The sequence below is a fragment of the Bombus fervidus genome, chromosome 5 (genome assembly GCF_041682495.2).
Source record: "Bombus fervidus isolate BK054 chromosome 5, iyBomFerv1, whole genome shotgun sequence".
Taxonomy (NCBI): Eukaryota; Metazoa; Arthropoda; class Insecta; order Hymenoptera; family Apidae; genus Bombus; species Bombus fervidus.
In genome coordinates this window covers 74,996-91,009 of record NC_091521.1, presented here as the reverse complement: position 1 = coordinate 91,009, position 16,014 = coordinate 74,996, and the positions used below count along the sequence as shown (strand labels likewise).

Sequence of the window (16,014 nt, the reverse complement as noted above, 5' to 3'; positions counted from 1 at the left end):
CCTAATTTCCTTGTGTATATATATATATATTACAAATTAGTTTTTAACACCTTGTGTGTATATGCATTGCGCATATATACGTTTCAAAATTAAGCGATAAATGTAAGAGTTTGAATAATTCTATGGTTAGTAGTAGTAATAGTAGTAGTATTTGTTTACTGCGTTGGGTTTTCGTCCATTACAATCTTAAAATTAGATGAACATGTAGTGATAATTATACTTATTTCTACTTTATATTATGCTTATTGACATATTATTTACTTATAATTAGTGCTTATAGTAGTGCTGTAGTGCATAGTGGTCTAGTTCTTATTGTATTCATCATGAAGTAATTCAAATTTCTAACAGTTATAAATGGTTAAATATGTTTACTTTATTCTGCATTCTATACAAATATATCATTACAAAATTTTAAACACATCTTATCGCGCATTATCATACTTATATAGACTGCACAGTATACTAAAAGGAATGGACATTTATTAAATGTATAAAATATATTAAGAAAGAAAAGAAAACAATATTTTACATTTTTTACACAAACTTAATACACGCATACATGTTCTTGTAATATAAATATCACATTCTTTTCTTTTAAGTTATATCAATCTCATAGTTGTTTTTTATTTTTTCACATTGTTCAATAATTTCTGAAATAAAAAAGATTAATTTGCACAATACAAAGGCCACACAAAAATATGCGTCACTTAGAAAAACTTACTTTGAACAATCGTCTGTAATGTTAAAATAGTTGGTGATTCTGGTAGTTCCATTAAAAAATTTTTTCCCTCATCACAACACTTTGCCAAAAGCGGATCCAATGGTAGAGAACCCAAAAATTCTATATTCAATTCTTTAGCCATTGCATAACCACCACCTGTTAATGCTGGGAATATTTCTACGGAATTCTACATAAGAAAAAGGTCCTCATAAAAATAACAATAACACTTCAAATTACAGTAACATTATTTCATCAACTTAATATTATCTTTTTCATACTTACTTTACAATTAGGACACATGAAGATACTCATATTTTCAATTACGCCTAAAATTGGTATATTCACTTTTCTACAAAAATCAATTTCTTTTCTCACATCTAATAAAGCAACTTGTTGTGGAGTTGTTACTATTATTACTCCTGTAATGCCAGCATCTTTAAGATATGAAGTTGCTGATAAATGCTCATCTGATGTACCAGGGGGTGTATCCAAAATAAGATAATCCAATGATCCCCAATCTACTTCTGATAAAAATTGTCTAATCATTCCTAAAAATAATAAAATGAACAAGAATGTATATGAATAATAGTAATAATAATAATTATTATTCAATAATAATAATAAATATTATTATTGATAAAAATGTGTACATATATGGAAAACAGAAGTAGCTATAAATCAAATACCATTTTTTTTGGGTCCTCTCCATATCACTGCGTCACTTGGACTTGTAAGTAAAAATCCAATAGACATTAATGACAAATTGTCTTCTATATACTACAAAAAGAGAAGCGAAATTAATAAACAAGTTCTATTAACTTTATATAGATTCATATTTGAAAACGCAAGTTCGAAATTAATGATATTTCCATTCACATTTATTAGTATTTTTGTTTATTTTAATGAATGTTACATACTCCTAAAGTTTGATTTCAACTTTCTAACAAGAACTTTGAAAGGAAGTAAAATATGCTGAAAAATGTTGAGTTTTCTATGACTTTTCCCTATACCATTTTGGAATGCCATTAAAAAGAAATTGCACTTTGCAACTACACTAGTGCAACTATGACAAAAGTTATATAGTGTTATTTATAATAGAGTGTGTTAAACAATAAATTTTACTTTACTATTTTATCCTAACTTTACCTAGAACAGTATTACAACCTAACTATTAAAAGCACCCTGTATAACATTACTATATCCAAATATGGTACTACATATTTATCTGAATTTATTTTTCTCTACAAAAACTTACCACTGGCGACCATCCTGATCCACTTTGATGAACTTGTTCTCCTATCACACCTAATACTCTTGGTTGAGATGGTCCACAAATATCAATATCTAGTATCGCAACCTGCAAAATTTGTTATTTTAAATTATCGTTCATACGAATAAAAAATCTATAAAATTGAGCTTTATATATGTTATAAACAATTTCTTTACTTATACTTAAGGTTACAAGTACATCATATAGAATATTAAAGGCTTCATATATAATCAATAATCAAATAAGAAACTGCTATAGGATAATATAATAAATGTATGATATATATATATATTTTATTTTATATATAAAATATTTTTTATTATATATATATATATATATATATATATAATTAGGAGAGTGTAAGTATATTCTTTAGCATGAACTGTATACTATAAACTGTAACTATTGCTAGAAATTGCTTTGTTGATATGTACATAGAAAACAATATGGATGTTCTTGCTACAAGAAGGAAGGTAAGCATTTTGAATATAATATTAACTAAGATAACATTTAGTCTATATCGTAAAACATATGGCATAAAAATGTACAGACAACAATACTTCATAAAATAAATGTTTAAAATAATTATTTCTTACAATTTTTATGTTAGAAAGATACATACATTTATATCAGCATTGCTTGCTGCCAAGAATCTGGATATTAATGACGTTATAGTACTTTTACCAACTCCCCCTTTACCAGATAACACCAATATTTTATTTTTAACCGTGGAAAGCCTTTCTTTAACAAGATCTATAGTTGGATCTGGTTGTCTGGTAATACCAGATGCGCATATCACTTGATTTGGACAACCAGCGCATATTGATATCTTCCCTGCATCTTTATTTGCAGTACCAGGGCAATCTATAAAAATGTTATTACTTATCCACTATATAACAAATAAGGTTTTACTAATATGTTACATTCATGCTAGATGTATAGAATTATTATATTAGTTTCTATAAAAACCATTATTACAACAATTATAATAATTCAAATAATTCAAGCAGGTACATTTGAAGATGTTGCTTATCTTTTAAATCATTGAAACAAATATTGAAATTGAAAACACAATATAATATAACCTTACATATAAATACAAACGTATTACTAAATTAAAAGTGATTCTTCGCACACTTAAATTAGTTATCGTATGTAATAATTATAATACCAAATTATAAATGATATATTCAATATTTTGTGAAATATTTTTTGCTGCATATATACTTACGTTGTGGTATATCACCACGTATATCTGCCATGTTGGATAATAACCAACTAAACTAACTGTGACTAATAATTGTTCAAGTAACCGATAAAAAGATAACGTCTAAAATCTATCTAAAAATGTTTTATATTTTTTAAAAAAAGTTTAGTGATTTCTCAATTCCCATTTTATGCTAACTAAGGATTAAATCTCAAATTCATCATCCTTAAAAAATTTAAATGAGATGCGATTTAAAATTTTCTCTTTATTTTACCATTGTTAGTTTTTGACCTTAGTTAAAATAAGTGCAATATTTTTCCCTTTTGATATATTTTATTTATGTAAAATTTGAAGCAGTTGCAATTGTGGAGTAATTTTGGCGGTGGTTATAATTTGTCTTGGCGTCCCAGTATGGAATATAGAAAAGTTAAAATTCTACCCTTGTAAGTTTTCGATAGATTAGTATTGCTTCATTTAATTCATGTCTCACAAAAAATATTTTTAAATAATTATCAATCATATTTTTTTGTAGAATCACACAATCAACATCTAATTATGCATCAGATACTGCAAATAAAACAAATTCATTAAGATTTCCTAATTTAGTGACGGGATATAAATGTGATTCACTGCATGCTTCAAAAACTGTTCTACATACGCGATATACACCAAATGAATGGTTTCAGAAACAAATCAAATATTACAACGAAGCGGATGCATGTAGATATTCATCAGAGAGAGTGAGAAACGAAACTTTGCGAATTATTAGGTAAACGCCATGTCAGATTCTACACTAATAGAACATTATTTTTCGCTAGTATTGTTTTATTATGAATTCTATATGAATGTTCTATATGAACTTCTATACTATGAATGTACTTTTACGAATTTTAGAATCAAGTATATCTCAAATTCTATATGGGATTTAGGTTTGAAAATTGAGGTAATGAATGCAAAATGTGGAATAAACAAAATATATAATTTGTGGAATTTTGTGTCTATAATGCAAATAATACTTACTTTTACATGTCCAAATATTTTTGTTACGGAATAATTGAATATGATTTTGATTAATTTATATTATTGTAAAATATATGTATAAAAATGTGTGTTAAATTAACGATATACAATTTTATAGTACAATAGATAGTGTTTCATAGAAAAAAGAGGGGAAAGGATATATCACACTATATATAGTCAAATTTTGTTACTGTCTGAATACTTTTGGAAGCAACTTTAGTAAGTTAAATTGCATGTATATGTTATAATGTACATAACAATAATAAACAAATACTGTAATAGAGATGCTGAAGAGAAAGTGCAATCTGGACAATACAATACCAGCAGAAGACTTGGTGAAAGAATAAATGATGTCAATTTTTGGAGGAATGAAATAACATTGGAATTAGAAAGGTTACTTCAGGAAATTGAAAAATTGCAAGATTGTCATTCTGCTTTAGATAAAGCTATCAAAGACATTGAAGATCCATTACATATAGCAGAGGAGTGTCTCTATCATAGAGAAGCTAGGAAAGGTATGGCAAATAAGTTTAATAGTAAATAAATATCATTGCTGTGAATAATAATATTATTGGTTGCTATTGCTATTGTTGTCATTAGAGTATATAATCTAGTAATACTGTTCCATCTCCCTGTTATACAGATACAGAACTTGTACATGACGATTTGGAGAAATGTTTATTTAGGGAAATAGAAATCTTAAATAAAAATAAAATAAAATTGGGAACTTACTTAGATAAATGCAAGGATCAGGTAATATTGAATTAAGTGATTAAACTTTAGTGTGATCACAGATCAATTTTACTTGTAGCTACGGAACTGCAGAATCTCTCAATGTCAATTAGAATTGGACCTAAAGAATAAAGAAAATGCATTAGAAATAGATACAACGTGTCATCACTTGAACAATTACAGTCACGGACTGCAATATTATAATGGAATTGAAAAATATGATGCATGGTATATAAAATTTTGTAAATAAATTCAATTTGTATTAACAGGTTGCTTTATGTAAAAATTAAATTTATCTATCTCATTAGCTTTGTTGAACAAGATACATGGATACATACTGCTAATCAGATAGTTCAGAAATCACAGACAGAGAGGAATAAATCTTGCCAATTAAAGACAAATGCAGAAGCTCTTATGATTAAAATTACGCAAGAAATGTGGGATGCATGGAATAATACGAACAATGCTTTAGCACATAGATCTTCTGAATTACTTGAAGCTAAAAATAAACTTCAACAACATTTACAAATGGTACAAATAATTATATTCTATATATTGAAATAACAGTGTAACATACTATTTTTAGATACAACAAGAAATCTTTGATGTTGAGAAAAACATGGAGTTGATGCATAAAGCTATTGCAGATAAGAGTTACATACTGAAGGTAGCACATACTAGATTTGAAGGTAGAATGCATCGCCCGGACATAGAGCTTTGTTGTGATTATGCGCATATAAGGTTCATTTTAATGTGTTTATTTTCATGATTATGAAGGATAATAGGAAATAAAAAAAGAAAACTTTTAATATCTTTTTAATGTATTTTGCTTTGACAGCCTTCAGAAGGAAATTGGAGAAATAAATCATCAAATAGAAAGAATGCACAGAACATTGAAAGAACTAGAGAATCAACATCAGAAATTATTAAAAACACGAGCAATGCTGGAGCACGATCTTATATTAAAGATTGACGCGATACATATTGATCGAGAAAAAGTCTCTGGTCTTAGACGTGCTTATCCAATTAATATTCTTTTTAAATGTTAATGCTTACCAATAAATACATAATTATTATTATATATTATTACATTGTCCTCCCCAAAAATTTAAACAATGTAATGTAATTAACAACATATTAGGTACTGAACATATATTTGTCAAAACACTAACATCCTTTTTTTACAATTTTTACTATTTTTTCATGAAACTCGGTATAGGAAATGTCATTCCTTCTTTGGCTTCAAAGAATGTATAGGAAAGTACAATTTCTTCAACATTTTCCATTTTTGGATCATCAACAAACTCTGGGTCAATGTAAAAAAATACTGGCATGTCAACCTTTAACAATACACATTAGATAACATAATTAAATGACTTCCTATCTCTATAATAGTGCAATTATTTTATTAAACCTACTTCTTCATGTGGATTAAGTTGCTGTTCCTCAAAACAAAAACACTGAATTTTATTAAAATATTGTGCAGCTTCATATGGTACTACGTTATAAGTAGATATACCAGTGACTGGGACATTTAATGGATTTTTTGCTGTGTAAAATGCTAAGGCAGTTTCTCCAGGAACAACTTTTATAAAATTTTGTTGTGGTTTGAAATTCCATTGCATCATGGCTGCTGTATCAGCATTAAATTTTATTTTTATCACTCTATCCTTAATAGGTTTCATTGAATGCACTTTGCTGTTATCATGATTGGTTGATACAGTCCCACCATAATTATATGACTATTAAGGAAATTTATTCTCAAACATCATAATGTCAAACGTAAGGTACATGTTAAAATATGGATAGCATATTTTAAAAACAACGATGATTACCTGACAAAATATTCTATATAAAGGCACGGAAGCATAAGTAAAACCAATGACTAAAATACCAAATCCGCTCCAATATAAACGCGAAGAACGCATTCGTCTTTTGTGAGTCGCATCGTAATATTGATTAAACAAAACTCGAGACACATTCGTATGTACTTGTCTTCTGTAGCAATTTAATATATTTTGATAGATTTTCGTGTGCATTTTATTTTCTCCTTTATTAATTTAACCTAAAAGTTTATGAAAACTTTTCAAGATCTACCATAAATACCATAGATTTACCAAATGCAATATACAATTTGGTGAAAAAAGATTAATTTCATAACATAATTTGGTTATATTTATGAAAATTCGATTTAGTTTATCATATTTGTATCACAAATTTATAGACAATTGCTTGTTTAAAATGATAACCAAGTCTCTCATGCGCGAACAATGCCATCACTATCAGGCGCAGGACTAGCAACCATAGAAATATAAAGATAGAATACGGAAATTATATGTTACCGTTTAAGTGGATACGATATGACAATAGGAACAAATCACTGCGTAGAAATCGCTTCTGCCCTTGTCTATTCGCGCATGCACCACATGCACACTACCGCCGCTCATTGATAGGTGTTAAGAGAGAGGGAGGAAATGAAGCTCGCTTACGCTCATTGTTCTTGTTGTTCCCGGACTGGGGCTGCACCTTGCGGCTAAGCGCTGGAAGCAGTTCTACGCTACCATATAACAAGAATCTACAGCCAGAAATAAGTAGTCAATGCTAATTATCGCTAATATTCGGAACAAATTCCTCCTTCTCCAAATCCAGGAGGAAAAAAGTTTTAAAGAAAAGATTGAAATATGACAAGATGCGGTAAGCGAATACAACATGTTTAGAGATACTTTCTTATCTATAGTAGGAAAACCAATAGAAAAAAATAATAATCCGAGTAAAATTGACCGCAATCCACTCTGGAGAAACAATGGAATGGATGCAAACCCTGATGAAGCAAATAACAGATCCAGAAAAGAAGAAAGACAGATCTGATAAAACAAAGAATGTGAGATGGCCAGGGAATAAAGAAATTAAAACCTGATTAAATTAAGGAAAAATTCCACTATACAAAAATGGAAGGTATGAAAAATTAAACAAAATTACCTGACCTAAGAATATCGAAATCAAAGAACAATGAGAGGTCCGCGACATGCACCGTCTTGCGCGGGTTCTGTTCATCACAATACTCAGTACGATAAACAAGCAACTGCAACGCTCCAAGGGATCAAGTATCGGCATCAGGAAAGGTAATTACGCTTCAAGGAGAGTACGACTTATCATCAGCAGAAACTAACTGTAAGAGGAATGCAGCAGCAAGGACTTCTCAAACGGGAAAACTTCAACAACACGTCTACGAAAAGCACATCAGCGGAGAGAAGAAACCCTAATAATTTCGGAAGGACATCAGCAGAAACGAAGATTATAACACCCGCAGAAATAATTAGCATAAATAAATAAATGTAGCCACATAGAGCAAAGTTTAGTTGAGTGAAAAATTGATCAAGAGTTAATATCAAGTTGAGTGAAGAATCGGGCAAGAGTTAATATCAAGTTTAGTAAAGATGTTAATTGAGTTGAAATTTAGTTGAGTGGAGTTGAGTTGAGTTAAGAGTTAAGAGTTGAGTTGAGTTTTTCAGAGAATTAGTTAAGAGTGAACATCAGGAAGTAAATCTGATGTTTATTAGATCGTTAGTCGTTAATCAGGAGTTGAAAACATACAGTACACGAGTTGAAATCAGTCAGTCTTCAAACAGTTATACTTAAACAATTTAATCAACATATCACTTAGTGCGATATTTCCAAAGTGCGATCGACAGTATGTACAAGCAAGGTAAGAATTTTATACATTGTAACACTCTTTTTTCTAAAATTTCGGACTTGTAATACATTTATCGTTTGAATAAATTAGGCGTTGACCATTACTCTTAACAATCAAGAATTATTATTGTATATTTAATCAGACCTTCTTTAAGACTATTAGACATTTAAAACGACCGTTCGCTGTGATAACTTGTGATCCCGTCGTGACTGAAAGAATCGCGCAGATTATGCTGCCTTCAATAACTGAAGACGCCTACGGACTTTTTGCATTTCTCTTCCCACTGTGAGCAGAAATATCTGCTCGTCTTTGGGCAAGATGTGCGAAGTCACATTGGTTGGTCACAGAGAGTATTATTGTTACAAATAGTCTTGGTTCATGCTAAATGCCAAAAGCAAGAAGGAATCATAGAACCGAAAACCATAATAGTAAAAAACGCGCAGAACATTGGTTTAAACGTTTGTTAGCTGCCAAAATTAAAAGAGAAGAAGAGAGGAATCGAAAGAATTAGGATTAACCGTAGATCAAATAGAAATTAGTTTTTCGCCGTCAATCTAGAGCTCCGTCGCCAGTAGTTTACGATAGCGATAATTATCCCTAGTAGGTTTTATAACCTACATAGAGAATTATATCAGAACTTTGTTAATAAACATACAACTAAATGAATCGAATAAATTACCAATTAAGAAGATATTGAAAATCTTTATTTATTCCAAGAAAACTTTAATCCTTCCCGTGCTAGTGCTCCTGCATATAGCAGGTAAGCCGAAATGGAGTTTATTTACCAGTCGCATTGATACGCTAGTTAATGTTATTCCTATTGTCATGTTAACGAATTAGAATACCAAGAATACAATAGTTTGGATAGGATAGATTTAAAAACTTGTTGCGTCTTTTTAAAGCGCTGCACTATTTTGAATTTCCAATCATTTGCCTTGTTTCGAAATAACGAACGAAAGTCGAACTAATCGAAATAGTTTAACGACTATTTCTGGTGGCAGTAATTGCGCAAAATCAGTCACTGTGATAACAAACGAAACAAACACTTAAAGACTAAAAAATAGCGTTCTTACTTAAACCAGTCAGCAAATTCTTATTAGTACTTTTTGTAAATAAAAAGACTGTAAATCTGATACAGGATCTGTTTTATTCAGTTATGTTAGCAGACTATCAGCAGAAATACGACAGAACCTGTTGGAACTGATCAGTAACAGAAATCGAGTAGAGTTTGTACTACTTTGTATGGTGTCACGTTGGTGGCCGAAACAAAACAGACTGTGCAATGCAATTGGGCGACGAAAAGACAGCAGAAATCGAGCAGATTCTGCACTTTCGGTTATTTAAACTTTAAATGGAATGGTGCATGCTGACTTTTGAAAATCTAATTATTAATCTTTTCCATAGTATGATAGTTTAGAGTATAATAACTTCAATTGTGCATTAGTATCTCATCTCACCTCGCATTAGATTTCATATTTTATTTTAATGGCATTTTGTCATTACCACCTAATGACAAAATCCGCAATCACTTAGTTGCCAACCCAATAAATGATCTGTGGTTGGTTAACCATTGCTTCTCGGGTGTACAAACGCGTAAACTACATCCATAAATCAATAGAAAGACGTGGTATGTAGATAGTTCAAACGTGACCCAAACGTAATCATTTCCGTTGTGTTTTCATTGGTTTGTAATGGGATTGTAATAACTCAAAAAGCGAGGATACCTCTGCTCTTTTATTATATGGACGGACTCCATTTATTCTTTACGGTTGCATACCGTTGAACACCGTTGAACACCGTTCATATCGCCGTGAACATCGTGGGATGCGTGCTTTTTAGCTCTAGATTGATAAGTGCGAATTACAGGGGGCGTAACAATCACTCTATTTCAGAAAATGAGACAAGAGATTCCACATATTGTCAGATATGTCTTATGCTTAATCAATAATAAAAGTAAAGTTAATGTTGCTATTGTTATCGTTATCGTTGATAAAAAGTGGTGTCATAGAAAGTTTATATGCAATATTTCTATATATTATTTTATATGTATATATATATGTCGGAGATGAAAGGACAACGGGGTCACCCGTTGGAATTACTTGGAAAAACCTAAATAGCATTCACAAAATAACCCAGACACAGTCATTCGAAACTTGAGACAATGAGCTTAGGCTCGAGGCGACAACCGGTCGCCGAGCGTAGCCGCGGTCACGGCATGAACGTTCCACCTAACAGAAAAGTACCAATATTATGAGACACACGTTGTATTAACAATCAAACCCCGGGCAAGAGCAATGTCGCAGCTACGCGGGTCTGCCTAGCAACGGTAGCAGTTTTGTTGGTATTCCGGGCCAACGTTAAACAAAGCTAACGCAATCGTAAGGAGAGGAAAGTTTCCATCAGTCAATTATTCTTGTGATCTCCTTGGTGAGTGACACATCGTAGCAAACGTTACTTTTGTGCATAGAATTCTATTCTGAGTCTAACAAAGAGTGAGCTCGTGGATTCGCTATATCGAACCTAAGGTCATTGCTATTAGCGTCTAGTTACCGCGGTCACTGGTCGATCTTATTTCATCTGTATCCGTGATAATAAACGCTATCTTGATTGTGCAACAACAATGAACAACCCAGGCGAAGATTCTTTACACGCCCATAATCCAAGCCCCAACAACTCAAACCCGACATATATATATATAGTATTTATATAGTACATAGTATATAGTATAGTATATGGTATATTATATATATATTATATAGGTTTTATATAGTATTATATATCACTTTCTTAAACAATATCAGAGATTTTGGAAATTTGCTTTCTGATAAGATGATACTAAAACGATATAGAAAACAGGAAAAGTTTATTCGAAAGTACTAGAATAGCTTATTGGACGGAGTCGTTGATCTGAACTTTACGTAGTTCATGACCGACATCTTGCCCGTCTCGGTGATTCGGCCGTCTGGCGTGTGTATGTTTGATAGTTACAGAGTTTTACATGATGGGAGTTGTGTAAGATATTTTTGTATCTGGAAGTTTAATGCAAAGGTATCTTAATCGCGAATTAAGGTAAATTATAACGCGAAGAGTAATTCTAGTTCTTATATCGGTTATAGGATATACCAGGTTGTTTATTTTAGTATAAATTGCCGACGAGCATAGATGGTGCAGCTGGAGAAGTGGACTGTGGTGAATAAGGAGGAGCAGCAGGAAGATTAACCAGAAGAAGGAAAAGAGCGTTTAATCGCTGGTAATGAGAGAATGTATTATTGTTGTTGCGTGTAAGCGCGGAAGGAAAGTGTGAAATAAAGGAATGATAGGGAGAAGTAGCGCGTGAATGTATAAATAAGATGTATAAATAAAAGTGTTTTGCGTAAAGCAGGTAGTGATAAAAATATAAAAGTATAAGGTGAGAAGGTGTGCAATAAAGATGTTTATAGATATAAATAAAATAAGGGCGTACCTAATCTGGATGTATGGTGAAGGAAACATAATAGCGATGTTGATTCATGGTGGGAGTTTGTGGAAACATGGATTAATTTTGTGAAAATTGTACAACATGTAAAAAGATTGTAGGTTAGACGCGTAGAAGTTGACATAAGTAAAAAAGGAATGAAAAGAGAGTATATACAATGATAATAGGTAATATGTAAGGCAATATAATTTTGTGGATGACAGAATGGATTTGTTTGGATTTTAGGAGATTAAAGAATAAATGAAGATACATTTAGAAGATATATATGTGTCGTTTATTTGACTATTGACCATAAATTGTGAAATTAGTGTTGAAATATAAATCACATATAGAATAGTTTTAAAAGGTTAAGGATATTGTTGGGTTAAGAAACGTGCGAGAGAAGAAATTGTGAAATGTATGGGTAGTGGAATAGAATTCTATTATGAAAGGTAGTAACTATAATCTAGTAATATATTAGTAAGGAATATCATTGTTGGAATTTTGCAATTAAACAGATATTATATGGAAAGTGATTAACATTAAATTAGTTTTATTTAAAGGAATGAAAGGTACTAGTAATAAAATAGAATGTTATTATTAAAGGTAGTAATTATATAGAATTATAGGAAATATAGTGGTAATTACTGTAGATTATAAGTTTAGATGAGATTTATGGCACGATACGGAGACAGACATGAAAGGAAAATGAATCCATTGGATAAGATTGAGTGGGAGGAAATGCAGAAAGGAAATTGTGGAACAGCTTAATTTTATTTGAGAAAGGCAAGTTGGGGCAAAAAGAAAAAAGCAATGTGAAAAATAAGAAAAATGAAAGAGGACATGGCAATTTAATAGGTGATAAATAGGTGGTAAATGGATAAAAGGATACAGAATAATAGGAGATTCTCTAAAATATTTTTTTTTATGAAGAGATAGAAGAAAAAAAAGATCCGTGGTTCTGGGAATAATAGATTAAGTATAAATGTAGATTTAAGTAGGCGACACGTAAAAAGCCTGGTTAGCTCTGTAGTAAGTTGTCGGACTCGTAACCTTTTGCTAGTGTGTTCAGTTCTCGAGATTGTGGATCCTTGCTGTTGTTTGCAGGGAGGCCACTGGTTTTTTCATCCGAGGGTCTTTTCCCTGCGGTGGCGTGTTCAAACCAGCTCAAGCTAGTGAAAGGTATCTGATTTTGCTTCTGTAAACAATTTTTATTATACATTTGTTAGATGGATAAAGAAGAGAGTACTGGCGCCGTTTGGTATGGTTACCCATATAGGGATGCATGAATATTTGTTAAAGCGTTTTGAGAAAGAGAGAAGAGAAATTAACATGTAAGGACTGGTAAGTAAAAATAATAAAAATATAAATGAAAGGATGTGAATTATTAAATTAATGCATGAATGAGGGAGAGAAATGTGGATGCGCTGCGATATATAAATTAATAAAATATAAATAAAATGATGAAAATGATTAAATAGATGCAAATAATAAAAACAACAACAACAATAATAATAATAATAATAAATATGAAGGAGATAGAGAGGAGGATGGAATATGCGTGAATAATATGTAAGTAATATAGAAGTACTGGATGGAGTAAAAATAATAAAAAATAAAGGAAGTGAAGAGAATGATGAAAGATGTATGTGTGATAAATATATGAAATGTGGATGACTGTATGTTTATATAAGGTAAAAATAACTTGAATGTACTTGTTATATGTATATGTAATAATTATAAATAAAGTGTAGATAGCGGCGATGTAATAAATATGAAATAAATATATTTAAAACAGAAAGAAGGACAGAATATGTATGAATAATATGAAATATAAATAGTGGTGATGTAATATATATGTAATAATGATAAGAAATGCATTAGAAGTAACAGAAAACAATTTTTTATGTAGAAAATTAGCGACGTGTTTACTCTATAGGAAAATGGTGAATGTACGATTATGTTATCTTACTCCACATACATTCTGGGATACTATACATGCGAAATATAAATGAGAGAAATACAAATATAAATAAAATAAAATAGATGCAGATAAAATAAATATACATAAGAGAAATGCAGATATAAATAAAATAAATATAAATGTAAATAAGGAAATAGAAATACAAGAAGTATAGGTATAAATATACGTAGAAGAAATATTGATAAAAGATCTCAGATAGTGAAGAATACATTATTTGTATTATTACTTAGCAGTGACGAAGACGTAATAGAGAAATGATTTTAGTATCGTTTGTTTTTGAAATATGTTTGAGAATGAAAGAAATGTGTTAAGACGAGGTTAGCAGAATATACATATAATAAATATAAATAAGGTGGAGAGAAGGAGAGACGATGGGCGAATAAAATGAAATTAAGATTGTGATTATAATGTATATGCGTATATGTTCGGGATTTGGAGTAGCCGTCAGTTTATGACTGGGACAATACATCTCACTCTTTTGGGAAAGATCGGATTGCCTCCCCCCCCCCCCCCAAACTGTAAACCTTACGATACTGACCTCATTAAGAGGTTAAAAAACACCCTAAGTGCCCGATTGATCAGGGTAAAGGTAAACAGTTGGCAATACCAGAGGATATACGCCCACGAGAGGACAATAAACTATGGAAAACCCGGGGACGGAAAGTCAGCATATAAGGACGAGACGAAGCTTCTGGGGAGAGTAGCAATAACATCCTACCACAGTCTTCATCAGAGCGTCGTACCGTTCGTGTTATACTACACCGTATTCAGTCTCAATAATATCATATAACCGTCGTGATCAGAACGTCAAACTTTTCATGTATACTAAAAGTGCAAATAAATTACCAACCATATTAATACTTGATATATTTAATTTACCTCCATCTTGCGCGTTAACTTGTTCAAGGTTCGCGATTTCAACCGATCGGTTGAACCTGATCGATCGTTATTTAGTTGAGAATTCGCATCAGTATATATGTGTAATAAAGACAATTAAAATGTAGAAAGGACTGAATATATATAAAAATGATATTTATATAAAAGTATTTAAATGAAATGAAATTTAGATTGTGGTTGTATTATCGACCTTTCGCGAAGAGACGCGATCTCAAGTGAGGTGGATAGGTCGTGATATGTGCTGAAGAAAAACTAGAGTATAGTTAACAATATATTTGTCGAGTTCTCATTAGGGTTAGGGGCGTGTAACGAATCTTTATTTGGATTAGCCATCGTTGTTATACAATAGAGATAATATTTATTGGTACAATTTGGTTATTACAGAATTTGATTGACAGCAATCAATCGTACTGGGAATATGGCAAGGGCACGCAAACTGTCAAGGCTAGCAGCTCCAGACTTCCCACCTGACCACCCCGACATCGAACAACCCGAGGTGGAAGAGAGAGGCTGTTCCATCCGCTCCTCTTACTGTGCAAGCTAAGGACGCAATACGTTACATCTCAACGCCCAACGGAGACGATGACGTAGGAGTTGAAGACTTCATCAAAGAAATGAGAAGTATGAAGGGTCGTTGTACGGAACAAGACCTATTGTTAAAAGCAGTAAATGTGGGAAAGATCATATGAAAAGCAGCCCAAAGTATTCACAACATTCCCATTGAGTGCTACAGTGATCTATACGACGCATTAAGAAATAATTTAGCAGCTCAAGTGAATTCAGATGAATACCAGGAGCAATTACGAGAATTGAGACATGGTCGCAAAAAATCAGTGCAAAGTTTCAATATTCGCTTTAGAAGAATACTCAACCGTTTGCTATATGCAGTAAACCAACGAGCATCCGCACTAACACGCAAGATCATGACTGAAAAGATCACAAAGACTGTTCGTGTCTATCTAAAGGGACTCAGATGTGACATAGGCCGAATATTACTAAGCAGTGAACCTTTGAATCTTGCGGAAACTGAAAAGA

At 31.5% G+C, this 16,014-nt stretch overlaps 3 protein-coding genes and 1 long non-coding RNA gene across 5 annotated transcripts; 2 read left to right on the top strand and 2 right to left on the bottom strand.

Moving 5' to 3' along the window:
• Positions 1-463: 463 nt before the first annotated feature.
• On the bottom strand, positions 464-3,352 carry Nubp1 (NUBP iron-sulfur cluster assembly factor 1). Its single transcript, XM_072004073.1, has 7 exons — positions 3,223-3,352; positions 2,614-2,855; positions 1,977-2,078; positions 1,408-1,498; positions 1,004-1,269; positions 722-908; positions 464-650 (listed from the first exon to the last, which is right to left on the bottom strand). The coding sequence occupies exons 1-7, from the start codon at positions 3,251-3,253 to the stop codon at positions 595-597; spliced, it is 975 nt and encodes a 324-aa protein (XP_071860174.1). The 5' UTR covers positions 3,254-3,352; the 3' UTR covers positions 464-594.
• On the top strand, positions 2,398-6,031 carry LOC139987619 (tektin-3). 2 transcript variants are annotated; one of them, XM_072004071.1, is made up of 9 exons: positions 2,398-2,464; positions 3,553-3,641; positions 3,731-3,967; positions 4,501-4,733; positions 4,862-4,971; positions 5,030-5,178; positions 5,259-5,481; positions 5,537-5,691; positions 5,789-6,031. In XM_072004071.1, exons 1-9 carry the CDS (start codon positions 2,420-2,422, stop codon positions 5,997-5,999), a joined length of 1,452 nt encoding a protein of 483 aa, XP_071860172.1. In that variant the 5' UTR covers positions 2,398-2,419; the 3' UTR covers positions 6,000-6,031. The 2 variants fall into 2 exon arrangements, with proteins under 2 accessions (XP_071860172.1, XP_071860173.1); XM_072004072.1 differs by lacking the exon at positions 2,398-2,464 and adding an exon at positions 3,336-3,476.
• Cox11 (Cytochrome c oxidase copper chaperone COX11) lies at positions 5,751-7,346 on the bottom strand. Its single transcript, XM_072004074.1, has 4 exons — positions 7,293-7,346; positions 6,786-7,015; positions 6,369-6,692; positions 5,751-6,290 (listed from the first exon to the last, which is right to left on the bottom strand). Exons 2-4 carry the CDS (start codon positions 6,987-6,989, stop codon positions 6,144-6,146), a joined length of 675 nt encoding a protein of 224 aa, XP_071860175.1. The 5' UTR covers positions 6,990-7,015; positions 7,293-7,346; the 3' UTR covers positions 5,751-6,143.
• Positions 7,347-11,578: 4,232 nt separating this feature from the next.
• LOC139987542 (uncharacterized) lies at positions 11,579-14,924 on the top strand. The gene is made up of 4 exons (XR_011799873.1): positions 11,579-11,692; positions 11,761-11,894; positions 13,206-13,442; positions 13,580-14,924. It is a non-coding gene; the product is annotated as an uncharacterized lncRNA (long non-coding RNA).
• Positions 14,925-16,014: the final 1,090 nt, after the last annotated feature.